Below are 19,904 nucleotides of genomic sequence, written 5' to 3'. Positions count from 1 at the left end.
TGACAAATTTATCTTTCAGCCAGGTGAAACAAAGAACACACACCTATAGGAACACAAGATACATAAATCATAAGATACATTAACAAACATAAAAGAAAAGTTGATGAAAAAACAAAGCACACACTGTGCAATATTTAATGTTTATATTTTATAAATAATATATAATATAATATACAATTATTTTTGTTGAAAGACTTAAAGAAAGTTTTTTATTTCCTCTTTCCCCTCTTTAATACATATGGCGTTCATTTTAATGATACAAAATGCATTTGTTCCAAATGTGTCCTCTTGCTCTCTACAAGAATTTTCATTGAACAATACACCTATCCATTAACACCATGCCAGTTCTGTACATACTGTATGTGTTATGTCACTTTGACGACTTCCTTCGTGTGCTGTAGGAATACAAAGAATTTTTACTGAAGATGTTGGCTGAAATTCAAAGAGGCAGACCAACAGAGGAGGTTCTGCTGGATTCCGCACAGCATTCACATTTTATTTGTCTAAAAGTGTTATTTTACTTTGTCAAGTGCAAATGGTCCCAAAGAAGACAAACGCCCAGAAAAGTGAAGACACAGTGCAGAACCTCTGCTAACAGTGTGACTGTGATTTCCTGCAAGCTATACTGTGACCTCTTTGTTTAATGTGATCTTATTCATAATGTATACACCTGTGTGTGTGTGTGTGTGTGTGTGTGTGTGTGTGTGTGTGTGTGTGTGTGTGTGAGAGAGAGAGAGAGAGAGAGAGAGAGAGAGAGAGAGAGAGGATATGTGCTATTGCCTTTTTCTGGGTATGTTTAAAGGGTCAGTCCACCAAAATGTTAAAAAAAAAAATATATATATATATTTTCTCTCTCACCTGTAGCTGTGCATCCCATGCAGATAGTTTTGGCGTCTATTTCCTGACACAAAAGACGTGAATGGGCTGTGGTGCTTACAGCATTGAAAATCGCATAAAAAATTAAGGGTATGTTTCCCACATACACTCTGACAAGACCAACATCAAAGACAGAAAACAGAAAAGTTTCAATGGAGGAGATAAGCACTTCGCTTGGATGCATTTTGATGGAAAGAATAAACGTTCTGATCAAGCAGAAGATAAAATTCCAGGTAGTTTAAGAACAGGTCTCTCTTGATTCCTATTATGCCCACAACTGGAACAGTATGTTTTTATGTAAAGCTCAGCATGAAACAACACTAAAACATTTTTTATGAAATACTTTCAGCCTGTGAGCTGCAGGGTTTCATTTCTGGCCACATTTGTAGTGTGGTAAGTACTATGTTTAAGGCCAAAGTCAGTGGAAAAACAGCACTAAGTACTAAATTGTAGGGTTGGTTTAAATGGTGTAAGATTGTCACAAACCTTAGAAAAGCTAGAAGAACAATGCATGCAAGGGATTTTTTTTTCATTTGGTTCTCAGGAAGAAGTGATAGTGAAAATCAGGTTGAAAAACAGCTCTGGAATGTAACATTTCACACATGAAACTACCAACTAAAACAATGGCACCTGTCTGCCTACTCTATGATTGTCATGGAAAGCAAGCAACCCACCCACTCGATCAACCTGCATAGAAGCATCCAGGTGTGACACTTCAGACTAACAGGGGGTGGAATCTGAAATGACAGGGGGGTGGGGGCTCAGGTTGAAGTGCCTCTACCTGCGCTCGTGTGAGGCACAGACACAGAGGAGGCTCGACACCACTCTACTTCGACGGGGCTGATCAGAACAGGTGAGAACTCAATATGAGGGAGGAATGGACTTCATACTAGCTCACACTCATTGACTATGCAGGGTCATTACAAAGTCAGAACCGCTTTCATTTTCCATGCATAATGAATTTGACCTGGTTAATTGGTGCTGGCACATCTCCAGTGAGACTCATCATGCAAGATTAAAACACTGAGTGCAGGTCAAAATGTTAACAGGAGCTCAAAGAGAAATACAGACAAGATACAGAGAGTGACAGGAAACTGTAAACACGGGGCAGGTCACAGTTCTGAGCAAATGAGTGGATAGTGCTTATAGAGTCTATGTGGGAAAACATTATTGCATGATTTTGTCAGGTTGACATTTTAGATGGGTTTTATTTTAATATAAAATGTGGTGAGCATTGTCAAAATCATAAAAAATGTCACCTAAATATGTAATCAGATGGTTTATCTATGCTCCTACAGAACATAGTATAGGACCAGCACTTTTTCACTTTGACTTGTTTCCGTGCAGAATGCAGTATTACAGGTTGCGTCTGAGATACTGGGTCTCACAGGTGACAAGGTGACTAGTAGGAGAGAAAAAAAGAAGACAGGAAGCAGATAATACAGCGTATCACAGTTATACACAACAACCACAGTTATTGAAGTAGTTTATAAAACCAACCTGGAATAAATTTGTACTTTTCCATAAATAATCTCATCAGGTTGGAAATCTGAGAAAATATCGGCATCATGTCAAAAGGTAAGTCACACTTGAATCTAATATTTCTTCCTTTTATCAGATTAAATACTCTAGTAAGTATTGCAAGTATTCTCTGTAAGCAGTACTGACAGAAAGTGTGTGTGTGTGTGTGTGTGTGTGTGTGTGTGTGTGTGTGTGTGTGTGTGTGTGTGTGTGTGTGTGTTGTTGAGATGTTGACAGAAAGCAGGTGTTTCAAACCACCAGGGTGCGGACTTCACTGAAGAATGATGTCAGTTGGATCCAAAAATCAAATCAGGAAGATAAAGAAGAAGACAAAGCAAGGTATCCTCAGTGATTGAGATGCAACATCAAAAATGAAGTGTTCATTTAAAGCAATAATTCAATTAATCACACAAAATTGTTAGAAATGTCATTCAGATGCTATCTTTCTTTCCTGCATTTTACTGATGTGCCAGCAAAGCATTGTTACTCTATTTCCTCTTTAGTTTTTCTTTTTCATTTGTTGTCCTACATCACAAGCACTGATGTATTGAGAGAAACAGTGCAACAAACATGCTGCAGATTTACAAACAACTCATTCTGTCTTGCAGGAAGGACGATGCTGTGGAGACCAGACCTGTAGTTGTCAGACAGAGTTCATACGTCCTGTCCACAGCCAAGAAATTTGAGTAAGTGCTAAGTATAAATATTCAAAGATGTAAACATTAATGTCTATCCTAAACTGTTTTAAAGGAACAAAAAGGCCTCAATTCACCACCCCAAACCAGGCCTACGCCACTACTGTATTTAACAGAGCTGTAAACTCTGTTTTTATAAGACAAGCTTTGACGACAGGAGTAAACCCATGTGTTCTGACTATTGTTTAATTATGGTCTCAGAATTAATCCAACCATACAAATGCAGAACCAAACGCTGATCACAAGATATAGCCATTCTGCCCACAGTTGCTTCTTGATGAAGTAACATTTGGCAAACGTTGTGTCTGAAGCAGATGCTTATTGCATTTGTCATTTCTTTTAAAGATTTAATTACCAATGTTGCTGATTTTTGGGTTGAAAAATGCAGTAAAGAAGAACAAAGTTCAACCATGTGATATATAAATATTAGACCTTAGTCTGCAACATCTCCAGTGTTTATACAATATGTTGCTGAGACCCACTTTAATACGAGGAATAATGTGGTTCCCAAACTGAAATCCTCCCCTGACTCTGTTGTGAATAAAAACTAAAAAAATGGCTTCAGGCATTAATCACCATCTGTGGTATTAAAATACATAAACATGAACTTAGCCCTGGGCAGCTTCGCTGGATCCATAAAGACCTACAGTACACTGCAGCCTGACCTGTGCTTTAGTTGGCTGATGAAGCATTAATCTGAATACAATTGTTACTAAAGTATATCCCCTCCGGGCACACAGGAACATACAGCTGCTTTCACACCTGCACATTTGCCCCTCAATATCAACAGTCCATTCATCTTTCTGATCTGAATCCCAATTTGAGCTGTACAAATTGAGGCAAAATGATTGTGTGTTTGATACTAATCTCATTGATTTGGTGAGCACAAGAAGTCCCGATCATTTTCTTTAAAATGGCAATTAATAATCATGAATCCATATTCAGAGTTCCTTTGTTTAAATAGACTGTAAAGATGTTGACATTCTTCGACTGTTTAAACAGTAATAATAATTATTAATACATTGTTGCCTGCCTGTGTATTGCTGGCAGCTGTACCCATTGCATTGATATTACATCACCTGACTTAAGACGTACAACACATACACACATACACACACGCCTTTAGTAAATTATTACATTGTGCTGCAAAGATATTTCAAATATACCTTTATTCTTTATTTTACTTCCCCCCTGAGATCATCCTCATAGTAAACATATTGCATATTTGAAAAACACATTTCTGTATAAAGTATTTCCTCCCCAAATTAAAAAAGTGATAAACTCTTCTCAGTTCTTCAGTATTTTATACAATATATTCCTTTTATAACTACTTAATGAACCAAGTACATTCAGAATACTCAAACAAAGGAACAACAGATTCACAGAATATTGTAAGCAGTTTCAAAGACATGTTATCTTTTCTTCTTCTGTCAGTAGATTTGTATAATTTATATAAAAAAACATTGTTATCCCTGTGTTCTCTCAGTGGGTTTGACAGCAGGCTTGAACGGATACTGGACCATAATAAATCTTGACAGACGGCAACATTTGACTACATTTTCACAATGTACTAGTTCCTGTAACTATGGAGAATAACGTGGACGTTTTAAATCTGTCCTTTTATCTTCGTAGGCATGTTAAGAACAACGAGGTGAATCTGTTAACAGCTGAATGAATACACGTTAAATGAGTAAACAACTTGTTTGATCAGTCCAGAGCAGAGTTACAAAAACTAGCTCACATTACACACATAGTAGATTAGAAGATAAATCAAGCACAACTATTCACACTGCTTGATATAAGTTAGCTTATGTAGCTGGCTGGCCATCAATTACATGACACACAAGAACAAAATGACAGAGCTTAAATTAATTTGTTATACAACAGTAGGTTGGCAACCTTTTTGCATTGTGTTCCCTAAAATGAACCCATGTTTCTGCCTCAGCTTGTATGATTTTTACAGGCCTGAAGAGTTTAAAGTTATCCCGTATTTCACAAGAAAAAGGCAATAAATAGAGAAATCTTAGACAATATAGAAATACATTTTTTTTCCCTTTCTTATTCGTTTGATAATCTTCTTTAGGCCTCCGCGGGGTTGGAAGCTGCTGTTGTGCAGGATTCAAACATTTTCCCTTAACTATCACATCTGAGCACAACGGTAATTAATATCAACACATTCCTTCTCTTCTGACAAACAGAGCACTCTGCAGGGAGGCTGAGGGAGGGAGTGTAAAACCATTCAGTATTTCAAATGGCAGATACAGTCTGTCTTCATTCAGGTGTTGTTAAATTATGCAGTCAAACTCTTTCCTTTAAAGGTACTGACAGCTGATTGATAGTCTTGGGTAGTAATGAGTTAGGAGGAGGGTCCAGCAGCTGTGAGGTCTCCTACAGTGTGCACCCCCTGTGCTGATGTGGACAGCGAGGGTCCAGCTGCCGGGCCAATGCCGAGCGATGGCATTAAATGATCCTCGTTGATGGTGAAGTGGTTTAACGGGTAGATGCCACATTTCCTAAAGCCCTCCTTCACAGTCCTGGCACCCTCCTCCTCCTCCTCCTCCTCGTTCACTATCTGATACGCCCCTTTAAACACACCTGAGAACTCTTTCTTGCTGACTGCAAAGTGATTATCAGCGGCGCCACCATCACCGATGAGTGCAGCGAAACGCTGCTTCAGGAGGACAAAGAGACCCGCGTCGAGCGGCTGCAGGATGTGAGAGCAATGAGGCGGAAGGCACAGGAGGATGACGTCCTCCCTACGAGCTGCTTCCACCACCTCAAGGTTCACGGGGGACTTGTGGCCGTCGAACATCAGCAGCAGCGGGCGCTTCTTCGGTGCGTGCAGGAGGAAGTGTTTGAGGAACCATTTCTTGAAAAGGTCAGAGTTGACGCACCCCGAGTCTGACCATCCATAGAGGGCATTCAGAGGCCCTTGTGTCTTGTAACAGACTCCCCCTGGATAGGCCTTTGAGTAGATAATAAATGGGGGAACGTCCTCTCCAGCTGCGCTAAAGCAAGCCAGGACAGAGATGTGGTCCCTCAGGCCTGGTGCTGGCTTGTAGCCCAGACTGGCAGATTTGGGGAGAATCACCCTCTTCCTGCCCAGCTGAAAGCCCATCTCATTGCAGTTGAAGATTTGGTGAGGCTTGTCTCTGAGCCCATGAGCGTCCATGACAGTGCTCAGTAAATGAAAAAACTGATCCACTGCTTCCTTCCTCACACATACTGTCCTCCCACGGACAACATTGTCTGCTGGCTGAATGGTAATATTCTTTTCTTGCCGTTTTCTAAAATTGAGCCACCAGGTCTGGCCTAGTTTAGAAAATGCCACCCTCCGATGCTGCCGCTTATAAATGGATGAGGCAAAGGACACCAGCTGTTGCTTGGTCAGTGGAAATCCGTGCTTGGACATATATAAAGAGAACTCCACCAACAGCTCCTCGTCGGCAGATGTTATAAGCTGAGCTGGCCCGCTGCGACTCCCTGGTGTCACCCGTCCACTGACTCTGTCCCCCAGTGAAGATTTAGGGACTCCAAACTCCTTGGCAGCCTGTCTCACCGTACACCTTCCCGACTTCACCTCAATCAGTGCACGTTCCATGGCCTCCTCTGTCCATTTCTTCTTCTTCTTCCTTCCGATTTTGTCAAGATGATTTCTCGATGGCATTTTTTTTCCTAGGATGACACAGGAAATGCAGGAATGAATAACATATCAAACAAATATGATACACATAGAGAGGCTATGCTTTCCATCCTCCTTTGTCTACACTTCCACAGCACTCAGCTGTGTCTGACTTTGTTCCTGACTGGTTAAGGGGGATTACATCACTTCCTTATTCTGAGCCAAGTTTACAGGATCCTACCTGTGGTTGCTTACAAGAGTGTCCTGCATTCATGCACACTGCAGAGACGGATGCACATGGCTAAAGATGGGTTCCTAAAATATTAATTGAAGAGGAATTTTAATTAAACTTAAAGGACAATATGCCTCAGCTGATATCAAACATACATTTTTCATTAAGAGCCCAGGTAACTGACTTATGAGATGCTATCTAGTCAAACATGAATTTTATAAAGTATATGGAGTATATAAAGGCTTTATAAGCTCCTATTAATGGATGTTTTAGTTTATTTTACCGAACCTATAACACATATAACCTAATAGACTTTTTTATCGTCTTCACACTTTCCATATTTATCTAGTCGAGGTTTAGCTACTTGAATTTCTAGTCTGGACTTTGTTCGTTGTCCACTTTTCACAGATATAACAACAGTTTCATCTTCATGCTCTTCAAACGTTATCTTGTAACTTCAAGTGGCGGAACATGATCAGATCAGAGAGACGGTAGTTTCCCTTCAATTCATTCATAGACACTCAAATTATAATGTACCTTTACTTTCTGTCGCAGTCTAAACTCTGCTTATGCGGAAGAAAACCAGTTAAAAGAGGCCAACTGACTTACTGGTTTTGGGGAGTCGTCGTGCTAGTTTATAGTGGGGGACAGAAGACGTCGTGCTCCGCAACGTTACTGTTTGTAAACTACAACAGTGTGAAACCTGGTGGGGTTTGAGACAGGACTAGGCTTTAAAAACACACACCAAGTGGCAGTGTTTATTCTACAGTCGCCGCTACATGTCTGTCTGCTTACAGAAAGTTGAAATTATGCGGTAACAATTCACCAGAATGGGACATTTCCTTGCCTAGCACGAAGCAGCTAACTCAAGCCAACAGACAGCGGAACATAACCGGAAGTAAAGCGACGGGGCCTTCAAAATAAAAGTCTTGACGTTCCAGTTACAAAAGTAAGTGTCCAGAGATAAAACAGATAAAATCAGTAAATTGAATCAGTGTTCAAATGACGTGAAATTCTAGATGTAAAATAGATAGTATAATCAAGGAGCATCCAAACAAACAAACAAAAATGCAAACAGTTTTCATTAAAATATTATTGTATATCACTCCAAAATGGTGGCATTTCCCCCATTTTGTTGGTTTTAGATAATTTTGGTGGTCAATTTTATGTAAGACCATAATAGCTTATTATAAATAAAGTATTTGTGTACTTTTTCATGATTAATGAACACAGATTTTTTTAATTAATTGCCATTTCTGAAGACAGCGTGTCATGTGAGTGGCTATTCTTTCTAATAAATAGTACCAGTCATTTAATTAATAATGAAAATGTTCAGATACTTTACTTTCAGCATGGACCATGACCATACAAGTTATCCAGAGTTGCATCATTATCAAGATATTTTGCCACTGCAGGCATAACTGACTCCAGTCCAATTTTGTGTGCCTCTCATCTATTACCAACAATGGTAATAGATGGGGGGCACAAACTGGGAATAAATTGACTCATGCATGTAACTGGATCACATTCCTTGTTCAAGAAAAACAGCTCCACCCACTCACTTCAGTGCGGCGTGTTTGGTGATATTTAAATCGTTAATAAACATTGTGTTGACATTTAAAGCTCTATTTGTCAGCTTCGCTTCATCAATCACTGTCACTGGCCCTATATATTTTACCGCCCAGCTCCTGTGCTGGTGTCCTATATGTGTAATTTGTTGTGTTCATTCCCCAAAGCAGGTCAGAAAAATGTTTTGTGTAGGTTATAGATGAACCTCTCACTTACATGAAAGGCGAAACTGAGTCATATTCCGCAACTGTCATAACTCCTGACATCTTATCATCAACATCTCTTAAAAATTTTTACACTATTCAGTAAGAAAGTATATGTTTTACAAGTAACCTGTCGTAATATTGTACATTTAAACTGTCCCTTGCAAAAAATAAGTCTTTTAACATCTCAGTATGGAGCAAAGTATGGCTTTGCTTGAAACTTTGAGTTATAGTAGTTTAAAGTTGATAGAAATCTTTCCCTGGTTGAGAAAAAATAATTAGCAAGATTTATTTTTCCACTGCTTTGTTTTTTAAGGTTTCTTCTTTAAGGTTATAATTGCCAAGGTTATTTTCATGGTGTGTCTTTTATTCTTACTCTGTAGATTAATAGAATCTCCACTGAGCTCTCCTCTCAAAAACACACAGTTCATTCAGTCTGAAGGGTATGTATGTGCTGAATTTTAATTTTTTTTTTAATTAGAGCAAACTATGGACAATTATGTTGTTGAATGGTAATGTCATATATACATAGGCCATACATGTATATATATAAACATTGAAAGTTTATTGTTTTTTTTGTTCTGTGTTTTAGCAATTCAGCTTATCGGGCAAATGGTGAAGTTATTCCTCTTCAAAAAGATGCTCAGCCTGAGGGGTCAACAGTGGAGACCACAGATGGTACAAAGTCAGTATATGAGAGCATCTCTGTATTGACTTTAACTGCAAGTACATTTAAAAATGCTGAGTGTAGGGATTTTTGTTCATATGTCTTTTTTGCATAGTTGGGAATAAGTACCTCCCTCTGTTACAGGCCCCAAGTACTCCCAGAAGAAGTTATCCAAAATGATGAAGCACAACCAGAAAAATCTGTTGCCAACACATCTGCAGAAAACAAGGAAGATGCAGCAATTGACCAGACAAACGTAGAACACAATGAGAAGGCTACTGAGGTCTCTGCAGATATTCACGTAGAAGAACATATCCAAAATGGCGAGGCACAGCAAGTTTCTTCAGCAAAGGAAAATCCAGAGGCTGTGTCTCCTATGGAGTCAGCTGAGCAGCCAGTTGCCAACACAGCAGCAAAAAAAAAAGGAGAATGTGCTGATATAATAGTTGACCAGTCAAACACGGAACACATTGAGGTCAAGGTCTCTGCAGATGCTCATGTGGAAGATCCTGTTGCAGAAACATCTGCTACGGTTGGCACAGAGGAGAGTAAAGACGTCCCTGCTGCACCTTCGGAACCTTCAGACGAAACACAGTCAGCAAATGCAACACATTTGGAGGATGCAGGGGTAGAATCGACTGTCCAACCTGCAGAGGAGAGTTGTGGGAAATGTCCACTAAAACAGTCTGCAGAAGAAATAGCTGAAACCGTAGCTGAGGCTCAGGTGGAGTCATCCCCTGATAAGAGTGATGTGATTAATGCAACCCCAGGAGTTGAATCTGCTCTCCAAGACAATGTGGCACCAATCCCTGACTTAGTCGCAGAACCTGCATCTGAATCACCCTCTCAACCTGCTGCTGATCCAGCTGCTGCAGAGGGGAGTTGTGAGATAGGTCCTCCAGAACAGGCTGCAGAAGAAATTGCTGAAGCCGTAGCTGAGGCTCTGGTGGAGTCATCCCCTGACAAGATTGATGTGATTAATGCCCCATCAGGAGATGAGGCTGCTCTCCAAGACAATGTGGAACCAGTCCCTGACTTAGAGGCAGATATTGTATCCGAATTGCCTATTCAACCTACTGCTGAAACTACAGTCAAGTCTCTAAAGTGTAATGTCGACTCTGCAGCAGAGTCAGCTTTAGAGACCAGAGCTGAAGAGGTAGTTGAGTCTGAAATCCAGCTTGCTGACAACACTATCGTTAAACAAAGTGTTGCACCCGAGAGTGCAGCAGATCGTGTGGATGAGTTGAGCATCGAAGATGCAGTTGAACCTGTGACAGCTTTAGATGCTGAGGCTGTTCAGGATAAGTTAGTTTACAGAGCCATTGAACTGACAGAGGCATTAGATGTGGAGCCACCCACAGCTGAATCTGCTCCTGAACCCCTAAAAGATCAAGAGCAACCCCACACTGAGGAGACGAAACTGAACCAGTCTGATGATACCAACATGTAAGTACCCTGTTATAAAAAGGAATCACCTCACATTTACTGTTTTTCTTATAATATTCACATGTTTTCACTTATGCAATAAAGTGTTTCTTATTCTCTGCTGATGACTATTTTTGTAGCTCTGAAAAGTTTGAAAAGCCTGTGGAGGAGGAGCCACAATCCACACAAACTCTGAATGACACTAGGTAATGTCTCACTTTAAAGACAAAACCTTTAGAATTTCAAACATAATGTAAGTTATTCAAAGTAAGAACTTAAAGTAAGTAAGTAAACAGTGACACAACACATAGTGGCAAAGTTTATACACAAAGGTTACCAAGGGTGATAATCTTTTTAATACTTCATCTCTACTGCAGGTACAGCAGAAATATGTGTTCATTTTGTGACAAAATAATTGATGGGAATGTCAAGCTCACATTCAGTGAACCTCTGGTGAAGTACCATCCAGAGTGTCTGAAGGTTTGTTCTGTCTTTTTTCTTTTACTTGTTAGGAAACATATTGTATATCTGTCATTATATATTGAATGACTAATATTGTATGTGTCTTTGCAGTGTGGTGTGTGTGCTAAGGCCCTGGGAGATATGCTGACCCCCATGTTTTTGTATAACCAAGTGATCCAATGTGATGGCTGCTTTGCAAAAACTCTCTAGACCTGAAACCTAACTGGGACAATTGTCATCAGAGAAGACCCAAAGCATACTGTGATTAATGTGTAGTTTGGACTGAGTACCTCACCACTGTTGCCTTAACTCTGTATTCTGTCTTTTGAACCAATTTCTGAATGTATTTTAGGACATAGTGTATTGTCAGGATTATGTAATGAAAAGGTTTGGCAACATATTATTTATTGCCAAAGATGATTTAGGTCCCCCTACACTCAGAAATATGTTTTCCGTCTTGTTCATACAGTGGGATGTTTTAGCTTCAGTATGCAGGATGATGTATGTGCACAGTTTAGAAGGATGTTTTCACATTAATTTGCTGAAAGTGGAAAGTTTCTCTGTGCTCACAAAAAAGGGTCTATGAACATGATTTGTGACATCACAAATAGTTTGGAAGTCAACTGCGGTCCAGTTTGCAACTTATAAAAGTGTGATATAGAAATTTGAAGCCACCATTGCACACACATTTATAATGGATGCAGTGCAGTAGGAGACATATTGTGTCCACCAGGAAAACCTTAGAAATTAACAACATTTGCATATTCAGAGATTCTGGAATTTTTAATGAGTTAGAAAAAGGAGATGCCTTTTTAAAGATTTTAATATTTCAAAATTATGCTTTTCTTTTTTTTTTGCAGAAAAAAACATATCAGACACATTATTGTTTCAAGCAGACTATTTGTATATGTTGGAATACATGTCTGGAGGAGATTTTTAAATGAAGTACAAACAACATGAAATATGTTTATTGCCACATACTGTATATGGTTAAAATAAAACAAATTACTGCCTCAGATGTTAATGGTTTAATCAGCCTTAATTTCAAATGAGCACACACACTACACAACCCAGAAGCAGGGCTACACATCAAACTCGAGTCACCTGGAGGCATCAACACTTCAGTAACATAAAAACAGCTTATTTTAAGCAGTAACCAAAAAAAGGAGAGAAAAACTCCAGGGAAATGGATACAGGTCTTTGTTTCCCTCCTACACAATGACATTTAAACAAAGCAAAAATGCATTAAGAGTGAATGCAAAGTGCATGTGTTGTAAGTGAAAGCACAAAGCTTGCTGGGAGGACAGCCCTAACCCTTGCAGAGAACTTTGGTACATTCAGTTTGACTTGCTTTAGTTCACACGCTGCTGATACACAAGATGGTGATAATGAGGCAGCAGCAATATCATATTCAGAACCAATATATGCATCAGTAAACACTGAGCGGAGGGAATGCAGTTATGATTTGCGAGGTGAGCTGTCATTGCTCTTAATTATTCATGAAACGTCATACATCACAATCTGACAACAGCATCAGCACCAATGAAGCTTCACAAAAAGGATAAAATGAGGGATACAACCTGCAAGAGGAAAATGAACAACAAAGCTAAGAGAATCATCTGAAGGGAGGACATGAGGAAGAGACCAGAGCTCACTGCTGGGTGTGAATTAACTTCATCTCTCTGTCTGTTGTTCATAGAAAAAAGTGATGAGAAACATTTGTCTGTTATTAGAAATACTATAGCAGGTCATCCAGGTTTGGAAGTTTCTGGTTCCCAGAGGATGAATGGAAATCTAGTGCTGCATGTGTTGACTGTCCATCTGAGGACAGAGGATGGGGTTGACTGGGATGAAGGTGGTGAACTTAGCGGATCCCTTTCCTGCCCAGGAACCGCAAGACTGCGTAGTTGTAGGTTGCGGCAACCATGTACAGAAACTGCAAAGCAAGACATTATGATGGAGGTGGGAAAAATAGAAAGGGGAAAAAACTTATGGATTTTGATATATGTGCTGGGATAATTATAAACAGCATGGGCAAGCAAACTGTTAACATACATTTGGCCTACAAGGTTCACCCAATCGGAAATCCATTTCTGAGATTTCTGCTGCTACAAGCAAGATGACTGGAATGTTGTTGCACAACCGACTTTGATCCTGTTACTCCAGATAATCCAAATACTTTGCTGTGAACAGTGTTGACAGGCACTATTTCTTTTGCAGAAAGTAGTTACACTAAAAATTGTTCATAACAAGGCCTGGAAAGAGATATTTCAATGCTTTGAATACTACAACTAAATTTAATTCATCTCCATTGTACTGGGGGGCAGCAATAATCTTAGAGACAAGTATCTAAAGACCTGGCCAACTAAATAAAACCAAATCTACTATCTGCATGGCTAAATACAGATGGATATGTCTTTTATTTGGGTGAACTTTTCCTTTAAATGTGTTTTAACTGTTAGTATTTAAAAGGAGGAAGCAATTGCTCACCAGTGCTAAGAGAGTGATCCCGGCACCAGCAAATGCAGCTATGTACAAGTCATAGGTGACGTAGAACTGTAAGACAGATCAAACAGAGGTTAGTTGAATATACATTTAGAGAATCTGTGACATTACATTACATAAAAATGCTCACTTACACACCCCTCCATTAATAATTTAGAGTAGATTTTACATTGCTTCTGCATACTGATTTTAATGTGAGGATGCTGACATGAAATGTTAATAAAACCGTAAAATGGAATATGGGATTCATCTACTCACTTCGCTGGTTTTGCAAATAGATGCCAAGGTCATTCCACAAGCCTTGCCTGGCATTGCATTCCAAGGGAGCAGACCTTAAATGAAGACATGACGTAAGCATCTCTCACCATTGCTGAATCATGATGAGTTATGAAGCATTTAAGCAGCAGCACAGGGACACAGCAGTAAATAATTTCAGATAAAGGTGTAGTTATCCTCATTGTTTCATAACTAATGTAACATCCAGTTTTGCATCCACTCCCCAATGATTAATTCATTGCTTCCACAGACACATTAACATTCACCTCAGGTGGACATGCGGCCAGTCATTATAAGAGCAACGTACCATACTGCCTGGCGTCCATGCAAATCCAGCCATGCTGATTAATGCTGGGGGTTGTTTCAGCCAGAATGTTGATGTTGTGGCAGGTCTGCTCCATGTTGAACAAGAAGAAGACTGGGATAGCAGTGCAGGCAAACACTGCCAGCCAGATGAAGGCCAAGATGTACGTCACTATGATAAACTGTTGAAATAAAGAGTGCAGTATGTGAGGTCACAGAAACGTGGCGTAGGAGCTTAGGTTTCAGTGTGATAAATGTGGTGTCATTAAATCAGCCATCAACCATAATTCATGGTTCTGTGTAGAAATTGCAGAAACAAATAACATTTCATTGAGGTTAGGAGCTGAAACAAACCAGCATTCAGTATCTTAACAATAACCTGACGTCATATTTCCCCTCCCTCTTTAACCCCCCCTCCTCCCTGCTCTCACCGTCAGGCTGAGGCAGCGGCCACATTGGGTGCTCCTGAATTCACCAAAGGTCTGCTTGACAGCGCTCGTGGTGTAGAAACCCTCAGCCAGCAGCAGGATACCATAGAGGAAGAAAAATGACGCCAGGCCATAGATCACGTACTGGAAGTATTTTATACTAGGATAATCACATGGAGAAGTCAGGTCAAACAGCGTAATTAAACATTTTTTAGAGGTCAGAAATCACAATTAACAGAATGTATTGAAGTGTCACTCACAAGGAGGCCATGACAACAAAGTCCTGAACCTGGCGGGCGAAGTAAGTCTCGACCAGGACTTCGGTCTGCGTCAATGCTTCGTGCCCACAGCCACAAAATAATGCCATGCCAGCATAGCACAGCAAGGTGGCCACCAGGGATGGGTAGGGCACTGCCCCAATGCACCGGATACAGCAATCATAACAACCTGAGGGGGCATAATATATAAGCACACAGGCGGCACATACCGCACATATAAGCACACAACACATCTACGCCACGGTGGGGAACTCTTTTACCCTGCGGGGGAACTATGAAAAAGGCCTTGATCTGTCTGCAAATCCATGAGCATACACCAAAACCCCACCAACAGGCAAGAAAGCAACAGAAAAAAAAAAAATTAGACAGCAGTGACAAACAAGAGTTCAAGCAGCGATTCCCAATAAAGCGTCCAAACAAAAGCAGTCGACTTCACGACAATCTCATGCACTTCTTCCAGTGTAAGCAGCTTTGTTGAAGCAGGTAGCAAATATCCACAGTGTTAATAAATGCATTGGCAGAAATGGGATAGAGGAAAGCACCTAAGGCTTTGCAAAGCCAAGGCTGCCTGACCGGAAACATTTGCTGCTTCTGATCCTGTACTCCACAACAAGAAAGATCCCAATGCCAACCAGTAATGTACAGTGCTGCCTACAAGGTACTGGTACAGTAAAATAAGCCTCCCTGCGCTGATTTCATCCGTATGTGAAAGCTCCTCTGCTTCCACCAACACCTCACAGCTCAGCCCCTACTGACTCTGGTCCTGCCTTCTTTCTCCAGCGGTCACAGGCGTCACCAGGCGAGTGAGGGATGGTGGTAAAACACTGGCTTCAGGGGCCTGAAGAAAGAGCTTCTCTTTGTGGCTGCAGATACAATATCTATTGTCCTTGCCATGATTATGGAGGAACAAAGGGCAGCGATGTCAAACAAACAAAGACCATAGTGCCACAATACAAACACACATACACACACTGTAGTATGTGGTGGCAGAGGGGTCACCAGGACCGTCTCAACACCACTGCCAATGTCCCTACTCAGGTCATCCTCTATCCACAGCTGGCTCAGACTGGTACCATGGCACTGAGTGTCAATGTTGGCGGGGGCTGGGTTCAAGTGTTTAAAGAGTGGTCGGAAGCATAATGAACAAGTGGGGCAATTTGAATATCTTCACAACAACAACAACAACAACAACAACCCCACACAAAATTAGAGTTCTGGTGCTACACGTTGTGAAATCATTAGGTGCCTCAACTATCTCACTGTGAGAAAACTCTGATCATTTTACAAATTAGAAGACTTTAGTTGGAAATAAAAATGGCAGTGAGTTAAACAAACTGCCACAAAAGTATAAATAGTAACAGCAGGAAGGCTGCTAGAGTCCCATTAATGATAGTGCCTGCAGACGCCCACACTTCAGCTGTGCCCTTCTGCAACAGTGGTTACAGTGATAGAGTGATACAAACCATCATAGACTGCATTTGAATTCAGTGCAAAATGCATCAATGCATTTACAGTAGATACCAGATGATCAATCAGGACTCCAGAGCTGTTTAAAATTGTGTGAAAATCAGCCCACATGTTGTTTGTAAGTGAGAAAAAATGGATAGCAGAAGTTATTCGGGTCCACACTTCTCATGCAAATTAGCTCATTTATACCAGTGACACATGTGGGAGTATCTGACCTCTTTTACATGAGTGACCTGGCATGGCCTCGACATGATGGGAATCACTGCCCATCTTTGTCAGCCAGTCTGGTTCCAGTCTGGTTTATGGTTAAAAGGGGTTAAAGGAGGTAACGTGGAGTTTGTTGTTTATTGAAAAGTAAGTAATCCAGCCTGAGCCGTGTGCTGTTTTCTTTTCAGCCTTCTGAAATGATCACTGTTAAACTATATCGTATATATATATAAAGGGCCTAGTGTGAATAAATCCTAAATCAAAGATCCATAAATTAATACTTCTGATGAATGAAAACACAGGATTAATGCAGGAAAATCTTCCCCACAGTGCATGAAGGCAACATGATGTCTAAGGACACAAAGGACATATTAAAGGCAACATTAGTAAGTTATTGAAATCCACATTTTCAAATCACATTAATAATAGATGATAAGAAGTATTAAAAATTCTGTGCACTCACCCATGTCCAGAAAGAAGTGCAGGGGTTATTGAAGTTTTGCTGGGTGGCTTTGTGACTGATATGAGGATATGAGAAGTTATTCCCCGCCACTCCTATATGAATCTGACTCGCGCTTTTGTCTCATCAACAATAGATAGACCACATCTCCCCCGAGTCACATCTTAAAGTCACAAAGTCCCATTTCAGCTGCCAGTCATTATTTATAGAGCGATGGGTTCAAGACTGGGGACAGAGAGCGTCTCACAAATCCTGATATCAGTGTTTTTTCTTGGTATGTGGTAATATTTACTGTGTTTGAGCTGTTGGGACTTGAGTAATACTACTTGTGGCCTCCTTTGATTGCTCTTAAATATGTGGGCAATGCAGTAAGAATTTTTGCATGCCCACTTTATGCAGTATATCAGCCATAAAGGTTAAAGACTAAATCAGTTTATACTAATTTTTAAGGGCAAATTTAACATACTATGCAGACTGTGACAAAATGCAAATGAACTAACAACAATCCAGAGATATTTGCGTTTTCACCTCAGAGTTGGTAAATTATTATGCACGTTCATCTGTACGGTGCATTTCATTAACTTTCATTTATTCATCTGTCTGTTATGTGTGTCGTCTGTCTGCACACACACACACACACACACACACACACACACACACACATGCTGGATGTCAACGAAAAGCCCTGAGGGTCCTTAGGGGAGCATCTTCAGAAACACACAGAGATAAGAGGTGTGCACAGACAAAAGAGTGAAATAAATCCAAACGCCAGTGACTGACATCGATGAAGTTGACTAACAAGGGTGACATTGACGGTCGGGTCCAGCTGCTGCCCTCCTTCCCTCCCTCCCTCATGTTTGACCCAGTTGATGTCAAAGCTGGGTTCAGTACAAAGGAGCCAGTGTGGAGCAGGAGAAAACACCATGCTATCTTTTTTTTTGAGAAGCCCCTTATCCTATTTTGCGTTCTATTTTATGCCCATGACAAACTGGACAACTGAATGTTGGAAAAATACATTAATAATATCTGAATTACATTATATTGCATTATATTTAAATTATTTACATTGAAACTTAACGTTCTATCATCGGCTGAGGGAGCTACAGACAAACTGCTGTTTTACCAATATGGCCAGATAATCGTCCATACAATAATTGTCTGGTCCCCTAAATAATTAGAGGCGCTGATCTGTTGTGGAACATAAACTCACTCCTCTCCAGAAAAAAATAATATCCTTGTGGATTGGTAAATTGTTTGGTTTTACTTGTAGCCTTTTGTCTCTTAAAAACCCAGAGCCATAACAGATCAAGTAATTAGTATGTAGAAAGGATTAATGACATAGCTTTGTTAAGCTGAAATTGAGGAGCAGAGAGGAATGATGCCTTTGAAATCTTTGAGAAAACCATGAAAGGGAGTGAGAGAGAGAGAGAGAGAGAGAGAGAGAGAGAGAGAGAGAGAGAAGAGAAGAGAAGCATTAATTAACCTCTGCACTTTATGTGAGTGTGGAGAATGGTTGTCAGCTTTGCTTGGGAGATGTGAAGTAGCAATGATGTTGACAATCAAAGGATGGGATTAGGTAAGAAGACAAGTTTTAGAGGCTCGCTAGCTGGGGTGACATGAAGACAGCAAATGCATTCATTTATGAATAAACTATATCCCACCAAAGCTGATGCAGATGGTGATCACGGATGTGAGGAGCTCAGATGATGAATTATTGCATAACACTTAATAAGCCCGCCTAACAGTCATTAGTTAATGCATGAACTGATTTTGAACTGACATTACTCTCCAAGCTTTCAAGTAAGCCGCAAATGGTATTAGGATGCATATATCAGTATATATTTTGCATGCAATCAGAAAGAAAATGGCATCTATATCATGATCAGCACCATGGACAGCAGTGACTACAATGTGAGTGTACTATATATCAATGCTTTGTATGTGACTGTGTGATATGGCACAATGCTCTGTCTTTGAGTCATTTTTTAGAATTGTTTGCTGTGTGATGGATACACTCGCCAATGTTTACGCACTGAAAGTGGTAATGTGCATGTGTTTATACAGAGGAGGAGGGGGGCCCTGTAAAAATATTTGCACCACCTCCTATCCCTGTTATGGTAATGAGCTCTATGTTATCTTGTGACAAAACGAACAAACAGGCATCAAACAAACAAACAAGCACTTGGAGGACAAAAACGCATCAGGCTCAGTCAAAAGTGAACTGAATGTTGATGACCTCCTGTGGTGAGCGTCTAAATTATTTGTTTTACCGCATGATTAAGTAAAGGGAGGACTGGGCTATTCTCCAACAGGGTCTTTATTTGCTTGCATGTTTGATTGTCTTTCATAATAATCTCAGACTCTGCTGGCTGCTTGTTTGAAGCCTGGGCACTGTGTTCCAACATTTTTAAAGATTAACCCTGAAACTGCAGCAGCAGTAAGAGGGGCAAGTGAAACATTATGGACAGTTGCATAAAATGACTGTAGTGTTGCTGGAGGTAGTTAAACATAAAATTATAAGTGATGAGCAAGTATGATGGAGAAAATAAGTGAGGTTTGGATAGTCAAGTAATTCTCAACACACCATAAGTTAAAAAAAAGTGTACCTTCACATAGGTGGTGCATATCTAAGATGTCTGATAACCTTAAAGTGAGAATATGTAACTTTTGCTTAACAGCAGTCTCTGTGACCACAAGGGACACTTACA

The 19,904-nt window shown here is 40.2% G+C and overlaps 3 protein-coding genes across 8 annotated transcripts; 1 reads left to right on the top strand and 2 right to left on the bottom strand.

Annotated features, from left to right (window-relative positions):
• The first annotated feature begins 1,605 nt into the window (after positions 1 to 1,605).
• Positions 1,606 to 12,290, top strand: si:dkey-125i10.3 (A-kinase anchor protein 200). 2 transcript variants are annotated; one of them, XM_051401748.1, is made up of 10 exons: positions 1,606 to 1,729; positions 2,417 to 2,454; positions 2,625 to 2,736; positions 3,006 to 3,083; positions 9,102 to 9,161; positions 9,311 to 9,403; positions 9,530 to 10,831; positions 10,951 to 11,016; positions 11,188 to 11,290; positions 11,384 to 12,290. In XM_051401748.1, exons 2-10 carry the CDS (start codon positions 2,445 to 2,447, stop codon positions 11,480 to 11,482), a joined length of 1,923 nt encoding a protein of 640 aa, XP_051257708.1. In that variant the 5' UTR covers positions 1,606 to 1,729; positions 2,417 to 2,444; the 3' UTR covers positions 11,483 to 12,290. The 2 variants fall into 2 exon arrangements, with proteins under 2 accessions (XP_051257708.1, XP_051257709.1); XM_051401749.1 differs by lacking the exon at positions 9,102 to 9,161.
• LOC127364322 (uncharacterized) lies at positions 4,244 to 7,855 on the bottom strand. 4 transcript variants are annotated; one of them, XM_051401751.1, is made up of 3 exons: positions 7,484 to 7,855; positions 6,956 to 7,029; positions 4,244 to 6,767 (listed from the first exon to the last, which is right to left on the bottom strand). In XM_051401751.1, exon 3 carries the CDS (start codon positions 6,757 to 6,759, stop codon positions 5,449 to 5,451), a length of 1,311 nt encoding a protein of 436 aa, XP_051257711.1. In that variant the 5' UTR covers positions 6,760 to 6,767; positions 6,956 to 7,029; positions 7,484 to 7,855; the 3' UTR covers positions 4,244 to 5,448. The 4 variants fall into 4 exon arrangements, with proteins under 4 accessions (XP_051257711.1, XP_051257712.1, XP_051257714.1 ...); XM_051401752.1 differs by having other exon boundaries at positions 7,556 to 7,855; XM_051401754.1 differs by lacking the exon at positions 6,956 to 7,029.
• plp1b (proteolipid protein 1b) lies at positions 12,078 to 17,357 on the bottom strand. 2 transcript variants are annotated; one of them, XM_051401756.1, is made up of 7 exons: positions 17,200 to 17,357; positions 15,045 to 15,231; positions 14,788 to 14,944; positions 14,361 to 14,538; positions 14,036 to 14,109; positions 13,763 to 13,828; positions 12,078 to 13,208 (listed from the first exon to the last, which is right to left on the bottom strand). In XM_051401756.1, exons 1-7 carry the CDS (start codon positions 17,201 to 17,203, stop codon positions 13,137 to 13,139), a joined length of 738 nt encoding a protein of 245 aa, XP_051257716.1. In that variant the 5' UTR covers positions 17,204 to 17,357; the 3' UTR covers positions 12,078 to 13,136. The 2 variants fall into 2 exon arrangements, with proteins under 2 accessions (XP_051257716.1, XP_051257715.1); XM_051401755.1 differs by lacking the exon at positions 17,200 to 17,357 and adding an exon at positions 15,605 to 15,970.
• Between the last annotated feature and the right edge of the window lie 2,547 nt (positions 17,358 to 19,904).

Source organism: Dicentrarchus labrax, unplaced genomic scaffold (assembly GCF_905237075.1).
Source record: "Dicentrarchus labrax unplaced genomic scaffold, dlabrax2021, whole genome shotgun sequence".
NCBI classification, from domain to species: domain Eukaryota; kingdom Metazoa; phylum Chordata; class Actinopteri; family Moronidae; genus Dicentrarchus; species Dicentrarchus labrax.
This window is presented reverse-complemented; position numbering and strand designations above follow the sequence as displayed.